The sequence below is a fragment of the Patagioenas fasciata genome, chromosome 6, assembly GCF_037038585.1.
Source record: "Patagioenas fasciata isolate bPatFas1 chromosome 6, bPatFas1.hap1, whole genome shotgun sequence".
NCBI classification, from domain to species: Eukaryota; Metazoa; Chordata; class Aves; order Columbiformes; family Columbidae; genus Patagioenas; species Patagioenas fasciata.
In genome coordinates this window covers 24,670,347-24,696,794 of record NC_092525.1, presented here as the reverse complement: position 1 = coordinate 24,696,794, position 26,448 = coordinate 24,670,347, and the positions used below count along the sequence as shown (strand labels likewise).

The 26,448-nt window shown below is 37.2% G+C and overlaps 1 protein-coding gene across 1 annotated transcript in view; it reads right to left on the bottom strand.

The window, feature by feature from the left end:
* Positions 1-26,448, bottom strand: part of CDC73 (cell division cycle 73) — a 110,754-nt gene that overhangs the window by 74,651 nt on the left and 9,655 nt on the right. The window contains exons 6-10 of the mRNA XM_065842223.2: positions 26,139-26,227; positions 23,722-23,938; positions 11,151-11,249; positions 9,754-9,832; positions 1,707-1,771 (exon numbers count right to left, since the gene is read on the bottom strand). Coding sequence (XP_065698295.1) covers positions 1,707-1,771; positions 9,754-9,832; positions 11,151-11,249; positions 23,722-23,938; positions 26,139-26,227 — 549 coding nt within the window. The remainder of the gene's footprint in view (positions 1-1,706; positions 1,772-9,753; positions 9,833-11,150; positions 11,250-23,721; positions 23,939-26,138; positions 26,228-26,448) is intronic.

Here is a 26,448-nt window from a genome sequence, read left to right as displayed (position 1 = left end):
TTCTCTCCCATCTGAAGCACAAAGTCAGTATGTCACTGTAATTTATGAATGAGCTGAACATTTAGGACACCTTTTTAAGAGTCTAGAAAATAAAGCTCCAAAAATCCCTTACAAGTTCTTTCTTAGAAAAATGCTAAATGACAGATGGAGTTTTAATATTTCTCACGACACCAGATGATGCTTTTATGTGCAGTCATGTAACACCTCTTAAATAGTCATTTCAAAAAATTATAGTTTATGTTGCAAAAAAGATTCAATAGTAATTTAATATCAGTTTTCTTTCTTAATGAAAGAAACCAACACGGACAATTTAGTAACTCCATCTCAAAACTCTAGGTAGTATGTTGAATATGTGAGCTAGGATTCCTAGACTATAAAACCTTAATTATTTTTTAATGAACTTTAAGAAGTATCATTTTTAGAGCTATGTGCATCCCCTCACTTTTATAGTTGTTATAATGACAAGTTTAAAACATTTAAACATTTCTACTTCACTATAAACTTGTCCTTTATTAAAAAATTGATTTCTTTTTCCTCCCCGCAGGGCAATTTAAACAGAACTGATTTACTAAGTCATTTCAAGTGACTACCACTTCAAACAGATATATTATACCATAGAAATCTGGGTTTGGTATATTAACACTGCTTGATCCTTCATAAAGCAGCTCGAAATCAGTTCAAGATTCAAGAACAAATATTCAGACATTGTGGGTTATTTCCCTCCTTCATCCAATCGATTTCTGTGTTCATCTAGAAATGACACTGTTCACAGCTAAGTAGATTGCTTCCAATTTTTAAGATATTTTAAGTCCAGGAGGTTGGGAACAAAAAACTTGGGCAAGAGCTTTTATCAAACAAGAAAAAGTTCTAAATTATTTTAAGAAATTTACATTCAAGGTACTATTTTTATGTTCAAATTAGGAGTGTTATCTAGAAGTAGTGCATGGATTTAGGAGACTATTTAGTGCTGTCTATTCATCAGTTTTATATAGGTATGCAGATGGCAAGAACCCTAATGAGGGCTCTACATTGCTTTTGTAGCATCTGTCCTACTTACCAGCAGATCAAAACAGCATTTGTTTGAGAGCATTCAACCCACTTGCACAAAAGCAGACAAATATTGGCCAAAAAAAACCAAAAAACCTGTTTGAGGGTCTCTTTCATCTGTATATGTAGCAATACCCACTGACAGCATTGTAAAGTCATAAAAAAGAAGTCCAGCTCACTAAGCCTGAAAGCTCCAACACTAATGCAGAGGTCAAATTCTCCCACCACTGAACAAATTAATGTTATTAAATGCAGAGAAAGAAACAGAGTGATACACCAAACCCCAGCTTTATTACTTAAGTTTTCTGAGTATAATTCTACCACTTACAATTATGAATGATGCCTTTTATAGACACACATAAGACCAGCAAAAAAAAAAAAAATCTGAGTATTAAGCACAAAAACACTGCACCTCCACAAGAAGAACCCACCAGCAAAGCCTTCACAGCACACCTTTCACTGTGGACAAATCCCTTGAGCAAAGATCTCACAAATGTGCAGACCAAATCAAAACATGTTTTGTCTTTTCACAGAGAACATTCATTAATCCTGTTAGTCAGCCAAAGTGAACTTCAGAGCTTAGGCCAGATTGACAAGACATACATACAGATATGCTATCATTTCCACAAACCATATATAAGAAAATACTTTTAGCTTACCGTTACAGACTTCAGAGTCATTCCGTGATAGGTGCCCATGGTATCAATTTTGAAGCCCTCCGTTTCTGCAACGGAAAAAAAGTCTCTTGTAAATCATTATGAACAGAGGGACATCCTGTCTACACAGACAACACTGAAAATATCTTGGAATTTATTTTAGCAAAGAACACATCTTTCTCTTGGTGGTGGTTTAGGTTCTGTTCACAATACAAAACCTGGTCAGTAATCAGGAAATCTGTGTTTTCTTTAGACAGAAGTCCATTTGGTATCTCTGCTTTCTGCACAGTAAGCTTTTCCTGCTGCATGGAATCATTCAAACCACTACAGAGAAAGGATGAAAACTTAAATCTTTGTGAGAACAGGTTACAATATGCACTTGGTCTAAAAAATTCTCTTCACTACAAAAATGGAGAAGCTCCTCATTCTCAGAATGCACTATAATGCAACATTTTCAACTTAGAGTTGTATTAATGGAAAAATATAATTCATAAGAAAGCACTTTACACATTGACTATAAAACCATTGCCACTTAACACGATAAATTTACTTTTGGAGTGCAGAAGAGCAACAACATCATTGTCATATTATACAGAAGACGAAATCTGCATAAATTCACACTACCCCACTAAAGGTGATAAAAGGGGTTGTTTTGGGGTTTTTTTCTGTTGTTTTAATAAGATTGAATCTATGTTGATTAAGTGCCAGGATCCTGCAAGTGCTCAGTGACTAAACCTGCTGCTGCTGGCCTGTTTGCCTTTGAATCCTCCTTCTCTGTCAGCTCCTGAATACTGTGACCAGGACTTGCAAGAAAACCTTTTTCCTTTTGTAAATTCCCTAGCCTCATGCATCTACTGTCAACTGACTCCAACAACCAAACACCCAATTAATTTGTACTCAAAATGGCATGATAATCACCAATCAAACCACGAGAAGCAAGAATTTGTCTATATCTAAGCAACTTTGGGGCTTTTTCAACTGGACTTGGGTAAAGGTAACCGATACTATATAGAAATAGCTATTAGAAATTGAAACATTTTTGCCATTTATTACACCACCTTTATACAATGCATCAGCACAAAAACATAATAGACCAAAACTAACATAGAATCGAAGTAATGTTCACATCTGAACCTACAAAAAGTCCAAGAAAAATATGAGATTTTCAAGACTGTTAAAGTTTCTTGCTCTTATGAGTAAATGAACTTAAATTGAAACCCAGACAACCTTGGAAACAATGCAGATGCTGTGAGAAGCATCTATGGTTGCTCATCCTTTCTTCCTTAGATGAGGAAGATTATCAGACACTTGCAGGAAATGAGGCAGAAAAGTTTCCCAGATTTAATAACTCTTCAGTGCCTAGGAGGAGATAGCCAAGGGTTGAAAACGGATCATACTCTTCTCACCATGGAGATAGGTATCTGTTTTGTGAACATTGTTTTTGCTTTTTCCTTCCCCTCCTTTGCTCTATTATGCTACCAGACCTATTCTATCACATGTAAAGGCCTAATGCTACCGACCATGGGGTGGTGGTTTTTGTTTGTTTTTTGTTTGTTTGTTTTGGGGGTTTTGTGTGTGGGGTTTTTTTTCTCTTCTTTTTAATACACAAAGTCACCCCAGTTCCAGCTCTTCTTCATCTCGGCACCTCAAGGCCACCCCTCCCCTTCTGCCAGATTTAACATTTCTGAAGGACACAGAGTTGATTCTGCAGGTACAGACAGACATGAACGCAGTCTTCTCTACAGGAAGAAAAAAAAAAAGCAGTCTATCTTCCCATTATAAATGGCTATTGCTTTACCGCCTTTCCCCCAAACCTCAAAATGTAATTACGCAGTCTTAGCTCAGGGCTCATACAGCTAAACTTGTGCTAAAGATAGTGAAGTTGCATTTGACCAACACTTCCACGGATAGCAGTTTTTTCTGTGACTATATAGGTCACCATTTCTGGGCAAGGAGCATATTAATATTTCAGTTGGTGCCTGGAGCCTGGCAGAATACTTGATAGAGCTCCTCTAAGTTGAAGAGATGCTTTTGCTGACCTGGAGTGACATAAATCTGAGGTGTATAATCCAGGCTGACAGTTGTTTGTGAACTTTGAAAGGTCACCAACAGAGAAACCCTTCCCTTTTCCAGATAGACCTGTTATGGGTTGCTCTTGCCTGTGACATGGAGAATTTCCAACTATTTCAACCAGATGTTCTTCCCAAATTCTCAAGAACACAACAGGCTTCCTTAACTAGACCAGCAAAGCAGCATCCCTTGTTGTGCCTGGCATGTTACAGCTTCTTTCCTCCCAATCAATGGTTTCAACTTTTGCAAAAATCTCCCCAGGTCTCTCATGAAGTGTGTCCTGGTTCATTTAATGAGCCAGCAGGGTCACTAACTAGAGCTCAAAGTAGAATGTAGGTACATTCCAGAAAACAGCTACAGCAGCCACTACAAGGTCTAGTGCAACCCCAGGGTCTGCTACCTGTAGGTAGGGTGGGATGAGCAGGAGAAATCACCTCCCAGGCTGCCCACCAGCTCTCAAATTTCTTGTCTCAAGCTCTCAAGCAACTGGTGAATGAGTTCAACATTGTCAGCTTCAGATAACCACAGCAACACAACCCTCCTGTAACTGGTAACAGCACGGACAATCTTTCCTCACAATACAGCTTTACTGACTTGATCCTCTCACATTCACCATGTGATATTCTACCAGTCAAACACTCACTTATCTTACAGAAACAAACACTGCTACAAGTGACAACACTGGCACATGCACTTTTGTGCCTTTTTATAAGGTCTCAACAGCCTGTAAACTTGGTCACATACAGTGGTACCTCTAGCTTTGCTCACTGCCCACAGTCTACGCAAAGCAGAAAAAAAAAAAAGCGTCCCAGCCAGGGGCTCTGCCATCAGAGTTGCATTCCTGCTTCAAAGGCTGCTCATGGTGTTTCCGAGGTTAACACAGCTGCCTGTAAAAGACAATCAGGGGCCAAGCTACAAAGCAGAGACACTTCTTCCAGAGCATCCTCCGAAGGCAGCAGTTGACCCTGATACAGCCGCTCAAAAGCAGGCCTGGGATACAGGAGGAGACACAGGCCACAGCAAAGAGGAGCAGAACACAGAGCAAGCTGGAGCACCAGGGGACGGGCCCCAGCGTACAGAGCAGAAATTGCCAGACCCCTTTAAGAACACTAAAGCAATGTTTCTCCCCTCCCTCCCAAACCAGCTCGAACCTGCACTGCTGAGTCATGCACCAGCACAGAGATGAAATATTAATGCCTGGCCAAGAATTAGTTTGCAACTCCAGTTTCAAAATCACAGTTTCTTCGATGGTAATAGAGGAAGCAGTCAAAATTATGTCATCTACTAAGAAAAGGGTATCTAAGAAAGGAGTCCACTAAGTATCAGGATGGCAGGATTTGAACCCTTTTCTTTAAACTTGGGGTTAGATGCAGAAAAAGTTTAACAAAAAAAAAATCTACACCACACACCCCCTACTTGAGAGTCTTCAATACCTTCGTATTTCTCAATATAATTACAGTTATCATACACATTTTGTTTAGGCAAAAAGTATTCCATAATAAATACTTTAAACGCAGGAGTAAAGAATGCAAGCAAAGCCCAACATTAATGTATTGTGACAAACTGTATTATATTTGGCAAACAGAAAAAATTGTAATCAGTTTCATAAACATAAAAGTATTGTTAAAAACAGTGACATCAACATATGCCTTAAAGCCTACATCTTGAGAGTCTAAACACAATAACTAATACAGAAAAATCAATTCTAATGCTTCAAAAACATGAACTAACATCAGTTAGCATTAAGACTATTTTTTCTTCTCCAGTTATTGCATGTATTACAATCACAATTTCACAGTTCAGTGACTCAAAGACCATCACAAGAACCACACACTTTTCCACTGTGGTTCACCACCTTTCTAGTGTCACCATGCATGAATCTGAGTGACTTCTCTCATTCAGAAGAATTAAACACGGAAATGAAAATATGCATTCTAATATATCAGCTTATTTGACTGATTATATTCTCAATCACCATTTGGGCATCTGTTCTATTTCCTTGCATACATGTATTAATGTTCAAAGTGCCTTCCATTTGTTGAAAGCCTACTGCTCTATGTCAATTTAGGTCACTCTGCATTTTGATTCTGCACCTGCTGCAGCTTTAGCCATCCAATCCGGGTGCAAACTTGAGCGCTGATACACTACCAAAAGAATAACAGCTTTGAAAGACTCAAATTAACCTGAATTTCTGGAAGGAAGTCTAGGCAAAGAGACAGGAGCATGTGTCTGAAATACCGAAGAGCTCAAGTTAAAGACTTTGTTTGAATTGTGGATGAATAAGATTGAATAACCGCTTCTTTTTTCAGCTGTAAACTTTTCAAACCCCAGAGAGCAACAGCTCTGCAGATTGTTCTGGAAACAATTCACTACCCGACTTCACATCCACGGTAATTAAACCACTGACACTAAATTTCATTCTACATAAGAGTTCACAGAACACTCCTTTTCAGTACTATACCCTAACAAATAAAATTTGAAAGTTTTATGCCTGAATTTCTAAGCTACACTAATTAGTTTACTAAATTCTCTGCAAAGTTCATACATAACAGTTCAGTAATAATCTTAAAGTAATTAACCCCAAGTTCCTAAAAGTTTCTCACAGTACTAATAAAAAAAAAAAAATACAGTATCAATCTGTGTAACTTTCCCAGCACTGAAGTGAATGTACAGTACTGAAAGTTATCATACTGCTTGGTCATACTAAGCCAGAAAATAAGAGACAGCCTGCAATCTTTTTCAAATGTGACTCTCTTGCACATATACTCTGCTAGGGAAAAAAAAAAAAAGCAGCAGCAGAATCCTATAACCTTAAAATGAAAGTCTAACAAGGCAGTCAAGTTTCAGAACTTTGGATCTCCTGCTACCAGAGTTCTCTTTTCCCCCCTTGTGTAAACAGAAATCACACAATTTAGAAGAAAATAGTTATTATGAGAAATACTTTATAAAGAGACTTCCTTAACAATGTATAGGAGGGAGAAAAAAAATGTAAGGTCCAGAGTCACCTCAAGTTTAAAAAGTCTATAGCCCCAGGCTTAGTACTTATGACTGGTTGAAAACTAGATATACTTCTGAAAATCAGCAGCTATGTTTGAAAATCCAAATGGAGTTCCATGTTGTTGAAGAAAGGACAGCATCACTGACTGCCAGCATGACAAAAACAAAGCCAACAAGAAGAATCAGCAGTCAGGGAAAGCGACCACAGGGTGTTCACCTCCTCACCTCAAACCCATTCGCACAGTTCACCATGATGGGTGCACTGCCAAGTAACACGTTCTTCCACTGGGGAAATATCAAGGACATGAAAATCCAACTGCAAGAGACTTTCTAATACATTTCTAATACACAGAACTTTCAGGATGTCAAAGGAAAGATTTTTTCTCTCCTGCCCAACCAAAGCTGCGGTAACAAGACACCCATTTGAGAGCCACCAAGTACTGACTCAGGGCTGCACAAGCAGGACCATTGACTGCAGATGTAACTGATGCTTTCCTCTTCAAGACTACTACCTTACTATTGCCACCTGTCTCACATTCACTATTAAAGCAATCTAAGCCATTTTTGCAGCAAAGCCTGTCCCACCTGGTATAAAGATTTTAAGCAGGCCAACCAGAGACATCCTGACACACAGCATCAGAAATAATGATCCATCACAAGGAGCAGAGAAATTTGGCTGCAACTCAGCAGATTACTTGATGCATCTCACGTTAAAAATTCCAAATTTACTATTTTAGCTCTACAAGCTTTGAATTGTTTATGCTAAGAACACGATTGTTAAAGGAAAAATTCTGTATTAAAGCACATGTATATTCAAAGAAAAAACAGTTCACCTCTTTTCTGCCTAAACTTTAAATCTTCATGAATACTGTAGTAGTATATGAAACCGAGATAGACAATAAGTCGCAATCATTATGCAACTATAAGAAGACTGCTGTGAATCCTTCCTATAGTTACAATACCTTTGAGGAAAGAACAAACAGTAGTACTAATAAAAACCACTGCACTGAAATAAAAGTATGTTGAGGCCAACAGGGAATACACTTCAAGAGGATATAATAAAATATCAAACCAAATTTCCTATAATAACTTTCATACATACACAAAAAAAAGAACCCTAAATGATGTATTCACATGTAATTTTTTTTCCCAAAGTTTTACAAACTTTTTTTTAAACCTCGAGATCACTACAGTCAGATGCTGAAATTCTTGTACACTATCCAGCATGAGGTACATGGAAACAACCTTTGCAAATTTATTATGGCATGAAATTCTCCTTGGTGTTCTATCACTGAATCATAGAATGGTTTGGGTTGGAAGGGACCTTAAAGATCATCTAGTTCCAACACCCCTGCAAGGAGCAGGGAAATCTTCCACTAGACCAGGTTGCTCAAAGCCTCATCCAATGTGTCCTTGAACACTTTCAGGGATGGGGCATCCACAGCTACTTCGGGCAGTTTGTTCCTGTGCCTTACCACCCTCATGGTGTAGAATTTCTTCCTTATATCTAATCTTAATCTACCCTTTTTCAGTTTACAGCCATCATCCCTTGTCCTATCACTATGTGCCCTTGGAAAAAGTCCCTCTCCAGATTTCTTTTAGGTCCCTTTTAGGCACTGGAAGGCTGCTAAAAGGTCTCCCTGGAGCCTTCTCTTCTCCAGGCTGAACAACTCCAGCTCTGTCAGACAATCTTGATAAGAGAGCTGTTCCAGCCATCTGATGATTTTTGTTGCCTGCTCTGGCCCCTCTCCAACAGGTCCACGTCTTTCCTGTGCTGAGAGCTCCAGAGCTGGACACAGGACTCCAGGTGGGGTCTCACCAGAGCAAAGCAGAGAAGCAGAATCACCTCCCTTGACCTACTGCTTTTCTTTCTCCAGTCACAATCAAAACCAAATATCCAGTTAGTAATGTAATATACTCATGCTTTTATATTTCTTCATATAGCAAAAATGATCATGTCATTTCAATAGAAAATTGAACACAATCAGCTAGAGCACTTCCAAAAAATCTGAGAAATCACATGCACAACATATGAATGCCATACAGTTTCCCTGAACAAAAAAGTGATACTGACTTGGACAAAGCCAAATACACTTAAAAATGCAACCTGAATCATTCATCTACAGTTTAAAATGGCATTTAGCAGCATGTGAGTTCTCGCAGGCAGAACAGAAAGCCTCTAGAAGCATGCACGGGAAATTTCAATAAAGAAGAGGATGGTATTGTTTGAGAACTAGAAGGAAGCAGCAACTCAGAGTTGCAACAAAAATGTAACAAAAGTGTAACAAAAACTTGCTTTGCCCTCTGTAAGAAAAACAAAAACATCCAACCACAACAAATAAGAGATTTGCAAAACAAAACCACAGCGAGACACCAACAAGAAATAACTAGAACTGGTACTGAAACAGAAGATAAAAAAAACAGGGGGACAGAAGAAAAAATCTGAGTCATCACTCAAGTTCAACCTTCCACCCTGTTCTAAAGTAAGTGAAAATTCTTAAACATTGTAGATTATTTCCATCTCCTCTACAGAAGGGAGCTAACATTTTGCAATTTTGTTTTGTAACTTAAAGAGGCATAACAAGCTAATAATATTTACTTGTAATTACTGGAAGTAACTTGAAGTAATTGTGATTGTTTGAGGGCAGGCAATTTCACTTTACACACCTGACAGTGACATTTGCAGTTCTGCTTTTCCATTAATTACATATGAGTTTTCCCAAACAAATAATTCATTCTTTTCTCAAGTAGTTCTGGTTTTAAGCTTTCAGTTTGCCTCCTAATAGGTAGAAATAATTTCTAATAAATAATATTTTTAGACTTTATTACCAGGAAAAGCTCTCTTTAGGCATAGTTACTTCTTTTTTTGGTCTTTTCTTGGGTTTGGAAAGTAGAGAATCCCCTAACCAAAGCTTTGTAACTCACCATCATTTCACAGCTTTTTTTTTTTCTTCTTATAAAAGAAGTATTACAATCAACTTACCCTCTTTGCCTTTGAATCTTTCCTGATCGTATCTGTTGTAGGCAGCTGGAATAGGTTGCTTATTTCGTAAAGTGGGATCCTAAAAACAGGTTAAATACGATTTGTAAAACATACTAAAAGATATTTGATTTTTTTGAACTTTCATAAAGTATTACATGGAACTGCTCAAGAGTATAAAATTAGTTCACTTGCGTAGGAGTTTCAATGCATTTGAAAACTTCTGATACACTTCTCTTCAACATCCACTTACAATCTTAGAGAAACAACATTTAGAAGTACATGTTGAAAGCAGTGACAACAACATGAGACAAAGCAGTAATAAACTATATTAGCTAAAAATCTGCAAGTTTTATGAAATCACTGAGTTTTTGTAATATCTCAAGAATTGGTGCGGGGGGGGGGGGGGGGCGGGGGGGGGGGTTTGGGGAGGGAACTGTCAACTGGCAACTCATGATTAAACCTTCAGCCACACACACAAAATGTTCCTTGCCAGACTGATTAAGCTCAGATTTTGCAAAATCTACAGGAAAAAAAAAAAACAAAACAAAACACACACAGATTTGGAGGAAAAAAGGCATTCTGGGAAAAAAAAAAGTTTGAAAAAGCAGCAATCTAGAGGCACACTAAATACCAATTCAGTCTTTTTGTGGATGGCTTAGTTATGTATTCACAACTATTCTGAATGAGACATTTGAATAGTCCCATGCACAATTTATGAAATCCAACACAAAGCAAATATTTAACTGTTGGAATTCATCTTGCTATTTAAATTTAGTTTTGTTAAATGCAGTAGCAGCAAAAACAAAACCAAGTATGATTAAATAGCTTTTATAGCAGACTCCCACCAAGTTCAAGAATATATTATGTTTAATAGAATGCAACAGTAAACACCATAATACAAAACAAATCCTGTCTAATACTTAGATAGACTTAAACAATAAAGCCCTAAGACTGTCTTCCTGATTTATTACAGGAAAAAAAAAAAAAACTGGTTCAAGCTGTTCCCACTCATGAGTCATGTTCCAGATTCTTAAACATTTGCTACCCTATCTGTCAGAAAAACAGCAAAACATTTTGTTTGAAATGGCAGTAGTCTCATCTAATACATTTTTTGCAAATAGATGCAGGATGTTGCTAGTGTTTGATAGATGCAGGAGCTGGCACTAGCAACTTAATCTCTAAGTAACAAGAACACATTGAACAAATTAAACTAATATATTCAACTCTTTAAATACCAATAAGTGTAATTTAAGTTAAAGAATATCTGTGAAGTTATGCTTGAAAGTTGTGCTTTCATTGGAACTAAACCAAAAGAAATTCTGGTTTTAATGACAAGACACTCTACTCTCACATTTAATGTCACAGCCTTTGTGTATTCATCAAAGTGCTGCTCTTACCGTTGGTGCTGTATTTGGTGCAGGTCTTTGCTCAGGTGCTCGGCCTTCTTCTCTAGCTTTTACCGACTGAAGAATTGCAAAGATATTCTTGGCAAAGTTCTGAAAAACACCAGATACCCATGAATTTTGCTGACTCTCTGCATTTTCCATAACAACAGAGGTAGAAGACACTATTTGGATAACTTGTGCTTCACAGCAAAACAAAACTACTACACCAATTTTCTAAATAGATGTTTTCTGGTTACTCTTCTGTGACAGGATCCAAACTTAAACAGAGTTTTAAGGCATCATTGCAGCCACCATTAAGGCCAAACTTGTGAAATCTAACTGGCTTCATTATACCACAAAGTAACCCAAACTCTTCACAAGGTGCTCGAAATCTCTTTATCCCTTACAGGCCCTTTGAAACTTTGTACTGTAGCAAGAATGAAAAACTGTTAAGATTTCCAGGGCAAGTCTCATCTATGAGGCCCAGGTATGTATATGCTAAGGAGAGCCTGGCTGCTTTCTCTCAGCCTCCTGAAGGGATGTCCCAGGCCCTGGCACGACAAGCAGCTTTCCTCCACTGGGGACACTCAGCTCCTCTCAGGGAAAAGCCCTCACAAAGCCCAGGGAGGTTTTCCCCGACACACCACGGAGCAGCAGAGGCCAGGCAGGCGCCTCCCGCCCAGCAAGGGGCCCAAGCAGAGCAGAACACGCTTCAGCTGGCGGGGAATGGGCCACAGGCACAGCCCCCTCACACTCCACTGCAGATCTTTTAACATCTGTCATGAATTCCAACTCCACTCCATTTGGCACCAACTAATTTGAGCAGTAGAGCCTTCCGTCTTTAATTGGAAAAAGCAAGTACAGAAATCACATTCACAAATCCTTGATTCAAGAGTGATTCAGGATAATTCTAATAATTTCCATGCAGTGTTTTGTCAGATAACCAAGACATTAAGGCACAACAAATTATATCGATCAAGGTTTTTAAAAAACATTCCTCCTAGTAATATTAGCAGGACTGCTTTATTCTGAACAAAAATGTAAACGCTAATTAAACTTCTGAAAGGCATATGCTTATTACATTACCACTCAATAGGCATTTTAAGCTATAGAGAGATGTGTACACAATGTCTGTCATTACTGTCAATTTTTGGTAATGGTTCATCAGTAAAAGAAACCTTTAATCAATTAAGGAAAATTGCTTTTTTTACTGTTTCAGAATAGCATAAAGTATCCACAAAACGCTTAAGACTCTTCCAGAGTATTGTATACTGAAGCAGTGCTAATTAACAGCACTGGCATTACAAAACAAATGCATGAATTACAAAACAAAGATTTCTGGGGTGAGTTTTGTAGAAATCACATAGAGAGAGCAGTAATGCAAAGTTTCTATGAGCTTGTTCACCTGACCTCAGTCAGCATGTTGTCAATCTGCTCCGAGCCAGAGTGGCAGGAACTGGAAGACCACCAGGAACCACTTGCAAAGGCAAAGCCATTCCTTGAGCAAACCCAGCTCTTTTCACAAAGACTGAATGAACTCATACAAAACTGGTTTTGAAGTTCTTTTCAGTCACAAAAATCCTGGAAAAAGAAACTTTTAAAGAGCTGTGAGCCGTGTGCATACCAATTATACCAGGATACTCAAAATCAGCTCTGTTCTTCAGAAGATACACCTAAACTCCTCAATTTCCAGTAAAAGTGTGACTTCTCTCAAACTGTGGACCGGGCAGCAGATCAATCATAATTCCTGTCATTGCTGTGCTTTATCTTATAATGGCTCTTGGAAACGACAAGCTACTCAGTCTTCTGAAATTCAGGAAGAGGAACTAATTAAATAACAAGAGGAAGAATCATTTAAGACTGACTATCCATGTAGAAGCCAAGTCTTCTTTCAGTCACAAGGAAGCTACAACTAGCTTTCACATCCGTATTTCATTCATAAAATGTACAGTTAACATACTCTTGAACGGAGCGTAAATTTCAAACTACAAATTTTTCAAAAGCATTTAGCACTTCAGACTCTCAAGACTTTAATAGCCTGAAATTGCGTGTCCTGGATCAAATTTTAAATCCTTTCAAGTATAAAAAAAATAAACAAAACACACCACCACAGGATTTTCTCCCATCTGCTGAGAAATAGTAGCTAATAAGCACAGAATTACAAAGTGTTCTTGCTGATGTCTTTTTCCCACAGCATGACAATGCAGGTCCCCCAAGGCCACAACCAGTATCTGTTTGGAAAGGGAAAAAACAGCAGCATTTTAACAAGTACTCGAACTACCATTATCATCTTGCTGTTCATTGGCATGGCCGGGGATGTGGGATTACATTACTGTGACAGAAAAATGATCGAGCAGGAACTCCACTGTAGGTACCAACTGATTTGCAAAGCCCTGCAGAGTTGCAAGCCTGCTAAGTTTTCATTGTCCATCCCTTCAGAGATCAGAATATGAGTATCACTTAGCTTCTGATCTAGATTTAGTTAAGACCAAGTGCAACGTTTTTATTACCAAAACCTTCTGATGGGGGCAACAGAGCAGGAAAAAACAAAACAAAAAAAACCACCACTGTTTCTCTGCACTAGGTCTCAAAAAAAAAAAAAGTTAAAAAATTGAACATGCTTTAAAATTGATGCTTAAGAAAATCCCCAGCATGTAAAAGGACAATTCAAATCAGCTCTTCTTGTCAGCTCCCTAGAGTGCTGCTGCTCCCATGAAAACTCCCTTAGTTGATTCCAACCATGTCTACACCTAACAGTAATTCATCACATTGATGGGGATGGAAAGAGAGGCAAAATGTTTCAGCATCTGCCAGCATCTATTTTCAGGGAATACTGTTTAATTATCTTGATCTGAGGTTTCAATATTTTCTTAAATAAAACTCTACCATAATAGAATTTTCTGCCCATCCTCAAGCATACCTCTAAAAGATGCCTCCTGCACTAGATGTAAATCAGAAGTAGCCAACAGATGATCAGGAACAGCAGCTCGAGTCAGCTAAACTTAGTCATCTTACAGAACATGCCACATGTGTTCTTTAGGAAAGCCTGCAACAGTACGTAAATTCTCAAAATTTACTGACACAGATGCTCTATCCTCTGCCAACACAGTGACTAACATACACAAAACCAAACTATTGTCACTGGTGCTAACTTCACACCAGGCTGTTTGATGAGAAATACCAGAGCAAGTAAGATCAACCTCCTCTGCTGGGGAAGACTTAATCAAGTTCCATCACCATCAAAAATCCTTTTGTAATAAAAATGCTGAACACTAAATATATCACAATTTATTCTGAAAAACTGCAATCTTTATTCTGCAACCTATATTTATTTTCTGTAACTAGCCGTAACCCTAACACTTATTAACAAAGACTTCCGGTCAGAATAGTATCTTTATCAGGTTAGCAAAAAAATAAGTGTTTTTTTTTTTCTAATAATGATCATCAAGGAGAAATAACTATTTCAACTTTATAGAAAACAATTCTTGAGAAAAAAAAAAAAGAAAATCACATGATCTTAATCATTTAACAAAAAAAAAGTTACATCAAAACTACAATACTAGAAGCATATACACTGCTATACAGTATGGCTTACAGGGCTTTAAAACTTTCCTATAGCTGGACTGTAACCAATTTTTAATTACATTTTGCATTCTGGTATTTCACTACAAAGAGAGAAGAGCCTAGGAACAACCCTCTAAACTTGAACTCTCATTTGAGTTGACAATAAGGATTTCTTCTTGGACATGTATCCCAGGATGATCAAGAGCTGCAGAATGCTATAAACATTGGCCAAACTTAGAGCAGGGCTGGAGAAGGAAAAGTCCTTTACCACACTTCTTTACACATTTGCTTGACATGCTCAAACACACTGCTAAGTCCTTTGCAACCACTGGCAGACTGAAATGCATGATGCAGTACCAGAAATGCAATACTTCCACCAGACATTTTCAGCAGTTCCTATGTACTGCAAGACATGAAAAGCCTTCACAGTATTCAGATGGTCTTGTAGAGAATACAGCAGAAATGTCAAAACCGCTCATACGGAACACAAACTGATGAACTGGACATTTAGGAGAAAAATACTTTGCACCTTTACATTTAACACAAATATTTAAATCTGGAGTTGTTCATTTAAAGCATCACTCTCCTAGGCCTAAGAATCTGTATTTTCAACTTGTAAACTGTTCAGCAACATTTAAGTTGTCTCCTCCTTGCTCTTCTAATTGAAAGATAGTCCTAAAGCACTGCATTTTATATTGTGTACTAGGTTGCCCTCAGAATGAAAGGCTGGACATATGCAAGGTCAATATTCAGGGACAGTGACAAGCAATAACAAGCACGCAAACACATTGGCAGAACAGCTACGTGAACTATTGGTATTTTCTGCACTGTGCTTATTCAGACCATAAAAACTTCCATCATTTCTGACTCAGCATCTTTTCTTTCCTTACACAAGGACCTTTCGGAAAAAGGCCACAGGTAGAAACACAATCTTGAATTATAAAGCTGTGATTAAGTAAATCCTCCTTTTTGAATTACATACACATGTACCCCTCCAACTTTCCTTATCTGCTTTCATTTGGATAACACATAAAACGCACAAGATGCTCAACTGTTTGCAGAGAGCTTACAGTACCTCTCACACTATTCTCTGTACAGACCATACTACAGTAAGTCATGCAATAAGCATACTACCACATAAACAATTTTTAAAAGAACCACCTAAATAAAAAGGTCGTCTTAGTTGTGCTCTCAGGAAAATAGTTGTTTAAGAAATTCACAATAAAGCACTGCAATTTACATAGCTAACCAACTGAAGCAGAGTACTTTATATGTATTTTTTGAAGGGAATCTATAAAAAAACTGAACTTGTTACTAACTACTGGGGAAACAAACTAACCAAAAAAAAAAAAAATCAGACACTTCCTTTCACAAAAAGTTACTCTTGGAATCAGTCAAAAAGTTCATTTAGGTGTTGCTATAGTCTACTGCACTGAATGGAAAACATAGCTATTAGCCCTGTATATTTGTGGACTGTATTTTCAGTAGAAAGTTCCACTCCTCTTGTTCTGGACTATCTTCACTATATTTTTCTAGCATGAGTATTACATGAAAGACAACTGAAACATTTAATTCAAAATAGCACAAAGGCTGATTCAAAGTATGAAAGAGCAGCAACACTGTAACATCCCGAAGACACAGCACAGCACAAAACCTGCTCAAAAATCTCCTTCAAACATAATCTGAGTTTGTAACTCTTATGAATGCAGCATACGAAAGTGTCTGTGGTTTGGGTTTTGGTTGTGTGTGTGTGTTTGTTTAATGGCTGTTGTGCTTAAAAATGGTGAAGATGCTTCACAGCTGACCCAAATTTTCTTTCAGGAAACATAATGCTTTATTTTACAGTTTTCTGACAAATTTGAGGTACCTATTTGCAAAACAAGATTCACTAGTGCTCAACATAAATTCATTTTTTATAATCTGGCCCCATCTTTCAAATGCAGTATTCAAAATATCTAGTAGTAATATCTTCCCAGTTTTACTGTGTAAGCTAACAAAGGCTAAAGTTGAGTTTGGGAACTGAAGCTATATCGTGCCATTACACCCTTGCACAGCCACTCAAAAACCATATGCTTGTTCCATTTGAAACCACTAACAAGGATAATAGTTGTTATTAACCTGACACACCTTCATCCTTTCAATTTTTCTAACTAAATTCACCACTATTGGTAATTTCAGGAACATGGAACAATCCTGCCACCTAGAGCCCACACAAAAAAGTGCTTTTACAATAAAATAATTTCTCTTAAATTTCCAAAATTTTATTCTCTGACCTTTTAGCTGTCAAAAGTGATTAAAATACTATATTATTGTTGCTATAAAATGATTTTGACTGAAATATTTTCCAGTTACAAGATCCCATTAAAAAATTCTACTGAAATTACTATTAGAACTGTAGTTGTAATCCTCTCACAGGAGACTTCACCAGCAAGAATGCTCAAATGGTATCGGAACAAAAACATGAACTGCAAGTAACTGAAAAATATAATTCAAATGTTAGTGTTAGAAGGCTCAACCCTACAAATAAAAGACATACATTTAAAAAAAATAAAGTACATAAATACAAACCATATTGGTAGTATTTTCCAGGCAATAACACAAAATTAAAAACACTGACTGCTATAAAGATGACATTCATTTGGGGAAAATGAAAAGTTATGCTATTTAATACTTTTGTACAGAAATACAGAAAAGCACAGGAATAATATTCTCAAATATTCAGAGCAAGACACTATTAAATTTGCAGTTGTGGGTTACATCAACGGTAAATGCCACATACCAGGAAAGCGCTAATCCCTGTAGCCAGGTCAGCTATAAACCCCCATCATCTTACTCAGTTCTGGACTTCCCATCACCAGGCACACAAACACACCCAGGAGCTGGGGGCAGGGCATTGGGGAAATAAAATCAAGATTATGGAATTTAATACATACAACTCACAGTCATGGTCTATAAAATGAAGTTTGAGCTGAGTCCAATTCCTTCAGTATTAATGTCCTTTTTATGGATATATAATACACAATCATCAATCCTGTTTTCCAAAGAAAAGTACAGATAACTAGAATATTACAACAGGACTGCAATAACTAAAGATAAAACATCAGAAAACTGATAATGGCTTAAAAAAAGTTGCTTATTTAAACAAATTACTTGTTATGCAAAATAAGATTCCTGTGCATTCAATATAAGCTTAAGAGAATTACCTGCTGGACAGTCTAATCTAAGGTTTTCAAATAACAAGTACCAGGATTAAGGCAGAAAAATAACATTTTGTTTGATTCAGGCTTACTTCCCAGTTTGTTAGAAAGGGAAAAGGAATATTTATAAGTCATAATTCAGAATATATTCTGTTAATTTTTTGATACAGTAAATATTAAGCATGGGAAGACTAACTGCCCAGACTGGGAAAATCATATTGGTGAGTCTGCAGAAGGGAAGCAACACCAAGTAATAAATTAGACCTTTGCTTCAATATTGCAATCTTGACTAGCAAGTCATGTGTACATAAAGAAACAATCTCATATTGAAAAAAAAAAAAATACAATTTAATTATTCAAAGGTTACAAGTATGCTAGAGAGCCAGAGTTTCCATACCAAGTTGTAACACTCTAAGTAGTTTTTCCACTATTAACAGATACCTGCATAAAGAGCCTACCTCTGATCATCTTTCAATTTTATACACAGCTAATTCAATTAGAAAAATGTTTACCTCAAATTCAGATTTCTCACGTCCAACTTATCTGGTTCTACTTCAGTGCTCTTCCCTGGAACACGTCCAGGCACACAGTTCCATTAAGATGCCGTACAGGCCCCTCTGGACTCCTAGTGCCCTGCAATGTCTTCAGAAGACCAACACCAGGCTCAAGGAAGACAGTAAAGAAGGGATTTACAGAAATCCCCAAAACCAGCAGCTGGACAAATCCCACCCAATTGCTGTAAATGGATATGAGTCCATATATGGACTCAGATACACGAAGCGTGTATTGTTCCATCTTCTTACTTGAAGTAATTTAGGAAAAGTATGGGGTATAACCTTTAAGCCTTCCCATATATTCGATAGGATGGATTATCTTATTTCTCCTGTACCTAAGATTAGAGTTCACTTGAGAAAAAGAAATTCTAATATACTCACAAATCTAAGAAAATATGACTAACCAGTGCTACCTAAAATTTAAAAAGTTCTAGCAATAATCTCTAGCATATGCCTAGAATTAAAAGGATTAAACATTTTTTTAAAAAACACCAGAAATTTTAAGAGCTCACTATTACCTTCAGAACACTGCTTCATTTGAAAAAGTTATACATTCACGAGGTATTCACTAATGCATTTCCAAGGTTCCAGTTTTAAGATTTCTCTACACCCAAGTAGAGCATGTTCAACCCAGCCCACCCAGTTGCCATGCTGCTTTGCTGAGAAATATTTCTCAGCAATCTAGGAGATTAAAAAAATAAATAAATAAGAAAACAAACTTAAAAATCTGAAGTCACCAACAAAAACACACCCTCCAAATGCACCTGTGAATGCTGAAACTCCTGTTCAGGCTACTTTAATCTATTCCTACAAGAAGAATTCAAATGCCACAAACACATTTACAGTAGAGATAGAATGAGAAGATTTTTCCTTCAGAAAAGATTGCAGAAGCCTGCAACAAGACACTTTAAAAATAGAAAGGATTATTCAGGAAGGAAAGACACAGGATGGACGTGAAAGAAATAAATCTATTTCAGTTTAAACACTGTTTTTTCTAGGTGTCCAATAGTTTGTTCTTCAGGACAGCCAGACATTTGGCCAGAATCATACACAATAGAACTGAAACCTCTGTAAAGCAGTAATTCAAAACTTAACACTCCAAACACTTATTATGGTAAATATTTTACATATGGGTTCAAAACTTAAGCTACCAGAGAAGATAACCAGTTCTACATACAAAGGTTCTCCAAATAAGGACATTAAAAAAATATTTTGCTAGCATTTTATCCTAAGATTTGCACTTTCAGAAGTGTCAGTATAAATTCTGATGTACCTTCACCAGACAATATTTCAGTTCAAATTGATTTAACATACATGTAAACCTGACAAATCTACCCTGTTCTACAGAAACAGGTCCTATAGTCAATTGTGTAACTACACTATCAAGAACTCATTCATGCCCTTCTAACATGTCAGTAAGCATCTGAAATTACTAGGCCTGCTTTGCACAAAAAGGGCCACCCAAACCAAACACAAAAACCCGACAAACTCACACACACAAAAAAAACCCAAACACCAGTGAGGCACAACAGCAAGACATCTCATCCAAATATCAATCTACAGATTAAATAATTCCCCCCCCCTTTTTTTTTTAATTTCTCTCCCTACCACTGCACTGCTTTTCACCCCACCCCAGCATATCCAGCTGTATTGGATCTGACAGTAGCAACTCCCTTACCCTGATTTTTGTGTGTTTGTGAAGATGAAAAAAGAGAATTGGACCGCATGAAGAGTGAGCACAGAAGACATCAATTTCTTAAAGCCCCCAACAACTGCGGATTGTTTAAAAAACAGTAAGTGAATTAAGTGAATTCAGAAGCAGCTCCAGCATCAAGTACTTTTATTGCTTTTGAAATGTGACTACATTTTCAGTTGGTCAGACTGTCAGTTGAGTCATCAAAACAGCAATATTTATGTTGCATGCTTTTCATCAAACCTGAAATTAAATTGCTTTAAATATATATATATATATTCTCAAATAGTTCTAAAATTAAGCTACTATGAGAGGAGAAAAAAAACTAACAACAACTTAGACTAAACAGATGCAATTTGGCTCTGAAAAGTGATTACATAAAAATGCCACATTATTCATAAAATCCAGAAGCCTACACTACAGCCTTGGGGAAGGCCAACAGATGTTTAAAACAGACAGTGCAGCATGACTCATCCACTAGCGATTAAATCAAGCACTGTATTTTCAAAAGAAGGTAGAACTGCATAACAATCAGGCAAAAAACTGAAAAAGACCTCAACAAAATTTCTAAGCAAAACATAAAAGTAAGCAAGCAGACAAATGTAAATTCTAGAAATCTTAAAACCAAAAAGCATACAGGTGAACTGAAATGTCTGATTTTCAAAACTATAGCAACCCCACAAAACAGTAAAAAGAGAGGCAGGGATCAATGCACCATCTGATCAGAAGAGGGTAACAGAGGGGGTTGTACAGATAAAGGATTGTGTCTGGCATGACAGAAAGCTCAAACTATGAATGACAACCAATGAACAACATAGGAAATGAATGATAACCCAGTACGAACAGGATAGTACAGAGACTTCCCGAGAAGAAAACAATAATTAGGAGAGACTGCAGTTACTTTGTATTAGAGTTTGGCTAAGTGTCAAGAAGGGACATGACGCAGCAATTAATTCCTTAGCTATCGTAAGCAACTGCTTTTCAGAGCAACTGGCCAAAGCAGTAACAAAAGGAAAAACATCTCTCGATTCAGCTCATAGTATCTATGTTAGAGAGGTAGCTGCTGAAGAATATTCTACAACAGGTGCATCAATGCACTCTAATTCAACATTCTGGTAAGCAAAAACAACCCCTACAACGAGGAAAAAAACCCACCACTATTTAGTTTCAGGTAGGGCAACTACGCAACAACGAAGATGCTATCAAAAGATCATTAAAAGCAGCATCTAAAAGGGCAGAAATCTGCTAAAGATGATAGAAAGGTGGCTACATCACTGGAGACTTAAAAAAAAAAAAATCTTGGTTAGTTCTACGAAGCAAAAAGGGCTATTTGAAGTAAAAAGCAAACTTACACATCAGAAAATGCATCCAAAAGGAGAAACAGTAAATACTCTATAAATATAGTTCAGATTATTGCCATCTACATAAAATTTTGAGGAGCATCTTGCTGCAGGAATCAACACTTTTTTCCAAACACATCAAAAACAGAAATCTGTCAGAAAGCTGATAAGGACAACAGATTTTCTTTTTGCTGTGGCCTGATCTTCCTAGTGTTTTCGTTTTGCATCTTAAGCTATCTCTGCATCTTTGCTTACCACAGAGAACACTGGGAAAGTTCACACACAAGAGTTTTTCTCCATGGACAAGAAATTTGATGAGCTGCCTCTGACTGAAGCAATGTTTGGAAAGGAACCATGAAGTTGACATTTTTGGGTGCTCTCTTATCATTCACCCAGCAGTTCTAAAGGAATTTAGATATTTTAAAAGTCATGGTGTGTAAACTAGTGTTGAAATAAATTTGGGGTTTAAAGCATTCTAGGAGGATTCAAGAGACCGCAGATAAATCTATACAAAGCAGACAGTGAAAATTTACAATAAAAATAATTATCAGGCACATCAGCAATTACAAAGTATCATACAGAAAAGTCCAAACATAATTTGCAGATCAGTATGGTGCTTCCCTGATCAAAATTCCGCAAACAAACAGGCAAGTACACAAAGAACGATCTGCCTGGGAGAACTTATCTGAGCTTCCTAACAACTTTTCAAAAGTTCACAAAGCTCTTAAAAAGGTAAACTAAAATAAAAGAAACCAGAAGCCCTCCCAGTCAACCTTCGAACAAAAAACCCTCAGCTGTTCTGGGATAAACCACAGTCCTGTGTAGCAAGTGATATTTCCCCATCTACCTAGTCTCATTGTTACTTGTACAAAAATAGAATTATTAACATTCAATTATTTCTGTCCATCAAGAATGTCCATCAATTCTGTCTATCAAGAATGCTCCTGCAATTCTGCACACACAGAAACAAAGACTTGCTATGACAACTGTTATATTCATCAGGCTAGTCCAAGTAACTGCATGCTGGAGTCCAAGAACAAAGCTGGTATCTTCTTTCTTTTCCTTCTGTGTTAGGTTTTGCTTAAAATTACTGCCTCATCTCCCTGTGATCACAAGGATACTACAATAAAACATTCAACTCTTTCCCTAGTATCTTTGCAAGTTTCCCTTGAAAGACATGCAAAGATAACAATGCCATGAATGATTCGCTAAAGAGGGAAAAACTATTCAGATTCCTTCAGTATAAACATTTCTGATGACTAAAACAATAAAGGCTGTTACCAGTTTATCAACTGTTCAGCACTGAGATTGCTACAAATCTCACAGACTCAAGGCAGCAACACTCACTCTGTGCGCAGCATGCAAGTATGGGCCACATGCCTAGTAATTACCCCATAATTGATGAATTAAATTATTCTACCACTATCATCATGAGAACAGGTTGTGAAAACGAGCACTATGTAAAATACGGTTAAGACAAAGGAAAACAGACTTTCTGAACGTTATTTTCCTGTGACAGTACTTGAAGAAGTGAAGGCAAAGGATACAATTTGACAGTAAGTTCAGGAAAACAGACAATCGCAGTCTTTTAGAAATTGACTTATTGCTTCTTGAGAAATTTAGCAGCAGGTGTCACGGCAATAAAGAACACAAAACTGTCCAAAGAGGGGAATCTGTCAGCTGTGCTTGCAACCATGTTCAGGATGGCACATAACCAAATCCAGTTAAAGACATGGATTAAAGGAGCAAAAAGGGACAAAAATATACAGAAAAGCCTCTTCATGGTAACACTTTCTTGTGTTCATTTTAGCATTTTTCTCTCCTTACTACTTTGGTGTTTTCCACAGCTTAGCAGCCTTCAGACTTTCAATGTACACAGGTTGCTACTTCTATCAGTTACTCCCTACTTTTCTCCATTTCAAACCTGCAGGTACTTTGACAGAGCCCTCTCAACTGTAGGGCTCAAGTCAGTTATGTTTAAGAGGAGTTAAGTGATTACTTGGTATCTTTTAAACAGCTGAAGCAAGTATTTTGAGATACATTTTAGGCTTACTGTAATGAGGTAAGAACAACTCTTCTTCACTATGCCAACAGCACTCCAATCCTACCTTTGGCTAGAACACTAAGTATAATCCGCTCAGTCACCTAGAGCCAACAAGCTAGAGATACAGAGAATAGAAGAAAATACTATTTATCATTTAGATCATAAAAATAGTTTGGTATCCAGAGCATTACCTTGCCTGTGCTTTGTAAGATCGTAGTTCTTGTCCTCCATACTCTTTCCCGGCTGACAATATCTCTGGTTACATCCACTTCAGCATCAACAAAACTTCTCTGTTTAAGAGCAGTTATGTCATCATCCAGATCAGTTTTGATAGTGGATCTTTTCTTTGCCATGATTTTTGCTTTGATAGCAGCAATTTTTTCCACTGACATGGCTTCTGACAGGGACCTGAATAAGCAAAATAACAGAAGAGACTGAATAACACTAACACTAACAACTCTTCTGAAAAAAAAAATTGTGAATTAGTAACTTCATCCTTCCTAAAGTTTACGGCAATGCTATAAATCATAAAACAGTCACCTTGCATACACTTGAAGATTACAAGAGCTTGGCATTGCTGTTTTGGGCAGAAGAATGAAACTTCTGACAAAAAACTCCAACCCAGCGTTAGCACAAAAAAAATATCAAAAAATGCCAACTATAACTAACAGAAGTATAGATTGCAAACGTAAAGCATCAGGACTAACACCTCCATTTACAATATCATCTTCATTTCAGCTCCTCATTATTTTCAGTGGATTACAACTCTGTGTCCAGTCAATCAGTCCCTGGCTGCTCCGAGGCTTTCAGAGCATTAATCTAAATTTTGGCTGAGGTGCTGTTTCGTGGACTTGGCCACTTGGAAGATGTGTTACCTTTTCAGAGCATGTAGGCCACACAAACAACAGATGGTAGAAACTTTGTCCACATTAATCTGTGTTTGAGGGAGCTCAGTTCAGTCCAAGAACGCAACACCTTTATCTGTTTGCTTTTAATTGCAAACATAGAACTTGATTGCCAAACAGTGAGCTGTATTGTTTTGCAGAAGAGCTGAAGAAAAAAAAGACTACTGAATTGCGCAATCCTAACTGCATATATCCAATTCAATTGTATGTGACTTTTTTGAGATTACTTGTATTAATTTCACAATGTACCATTTGTGAAGTATTCTCCTTTTACAACTAAACTATTGGAAAGGGAACTTCGTAATGTTGCTGTTAAACAAAGTAACAAGGACAGTGTTCAAACTTACTGCCTGTAAATGTTATATTTGCACTTTGTTTAAAAGGGCAGTCTTTTACATTCAGCATAAAAATAAATCTGTAAATACAGAATACAAAGTAATTATGAATAGTACTCAGTAATCCTCACTGCAGCATTATCTCTCGACTCCAAAACAAAGTTGTGATACACTCAAGCTCGTATCTGAATCATTAGTTTATACAAAACAATGTGCGCACTTTTTAATTTTTTGGTCTTTCAACTTTCTGATTTCAAGTCAGATATGACCATCAAATTTTCTTTTTCTCTATATTTTCATTTTAAGTACACCAACACAAGAGACAAAGAGGAAGATGACATTCAAAATAGGTATAACTACAGATTATATAAATGTCACAACTCTGCTATATTAATTGTTGCAACCTAAATTAAATCCCAGTAAGGGACAGACAAGCATTCACAGTATTTTTTTATGCCCAAGAGATAAATTTCTCAAGAATGCAGTTGGCCTATTACGTAAAACTATTTATCTGCAAAATCCAACACAGACAAAGCAGTACCCTAATTCATACTCATACACCTTAACTGTAGGAAGCATAAATCTATTTTACATTACAAGAGCTGACATACCAAAGAAATCAAGCAGCTGTCTTTACTTTAAAACTTCTGAACTCAAATATTTGCCAATGAACTACTATTAAGCCCAAGATAAATCCTTAGCATCGACAAGATCTTGCAAGAACTTCCTTTCCTCTCTGCTTGGCTTTGGGCAGCTATGCTGTAAGACTCAAAATCAGCTGTCAGTCTTCACAAAATTCTGGATGGATACAACAGAAGACGAAAGGTGATGGGCAAATGTTTTAGCACTTGAATACTGATTACTACTTATGGCAATGACAGCGCACTATCCCCTGGTAGCCTACTGCCTCTTCAGAGCCAAGCAGCTCAGCTCTGTAGGGAGTCAGAGGTTGTATTACCCTCTGATCCGTTTTTTCTCCTTTTGCATGTAAGACACTCCTCCGTACAGGATATTTTTCTCTGAAATAGAGATAATCGGTTTCCCCTCGCAGTTCTGCTCATTGCATATGACTGCATAGATAAACATCATAGCAGAAAAAAGCAGAAATGGCAGAGTTGGTGGGGTGAAGAAACAACTGTTTGCTCACTTCTGAAGACAAAGCAAATCTCATGCCATGATGTCTGAACTTCCACTCAAGAACAGGAGTCTGACCAGGCACAAAGTTCTGCCTCCTCAGGCATTACTGATGATAGCACCTAAGAGAAAGAGACTTCCACTGGGAGCTGTTGGACAGAAGTAAAACTAGGTGCCTTCAATAGCACAAGAATCATTATCAGTCTGCTAATTGTTATCCATAAGTATTCCTACCTGATCTGCTCCGTTTGCACGATACCTTCTTTATGTCCTTCCAGTCGAGCTGCCAACCGCTCCTTGTCAAGGCGCACACACTCTTCATCCTAGCAGTAACAGTAATGTTCAATTGTAAGGTTTCATTTTTGAGCATTCTCTTTAAAAAAAAGGCAACGAGAACTAAAGCTATTCAGAATTTTTTTTTTTTTTTTTTTACATCTGCAAGGACAACCTTCACTTCCAAGTATTTTTGATCTGCACACTAGCATTAACTGTATAGCTATTAGAAATTTCCTTTCAAGAGCCACAAAGTATTATTACAATAATG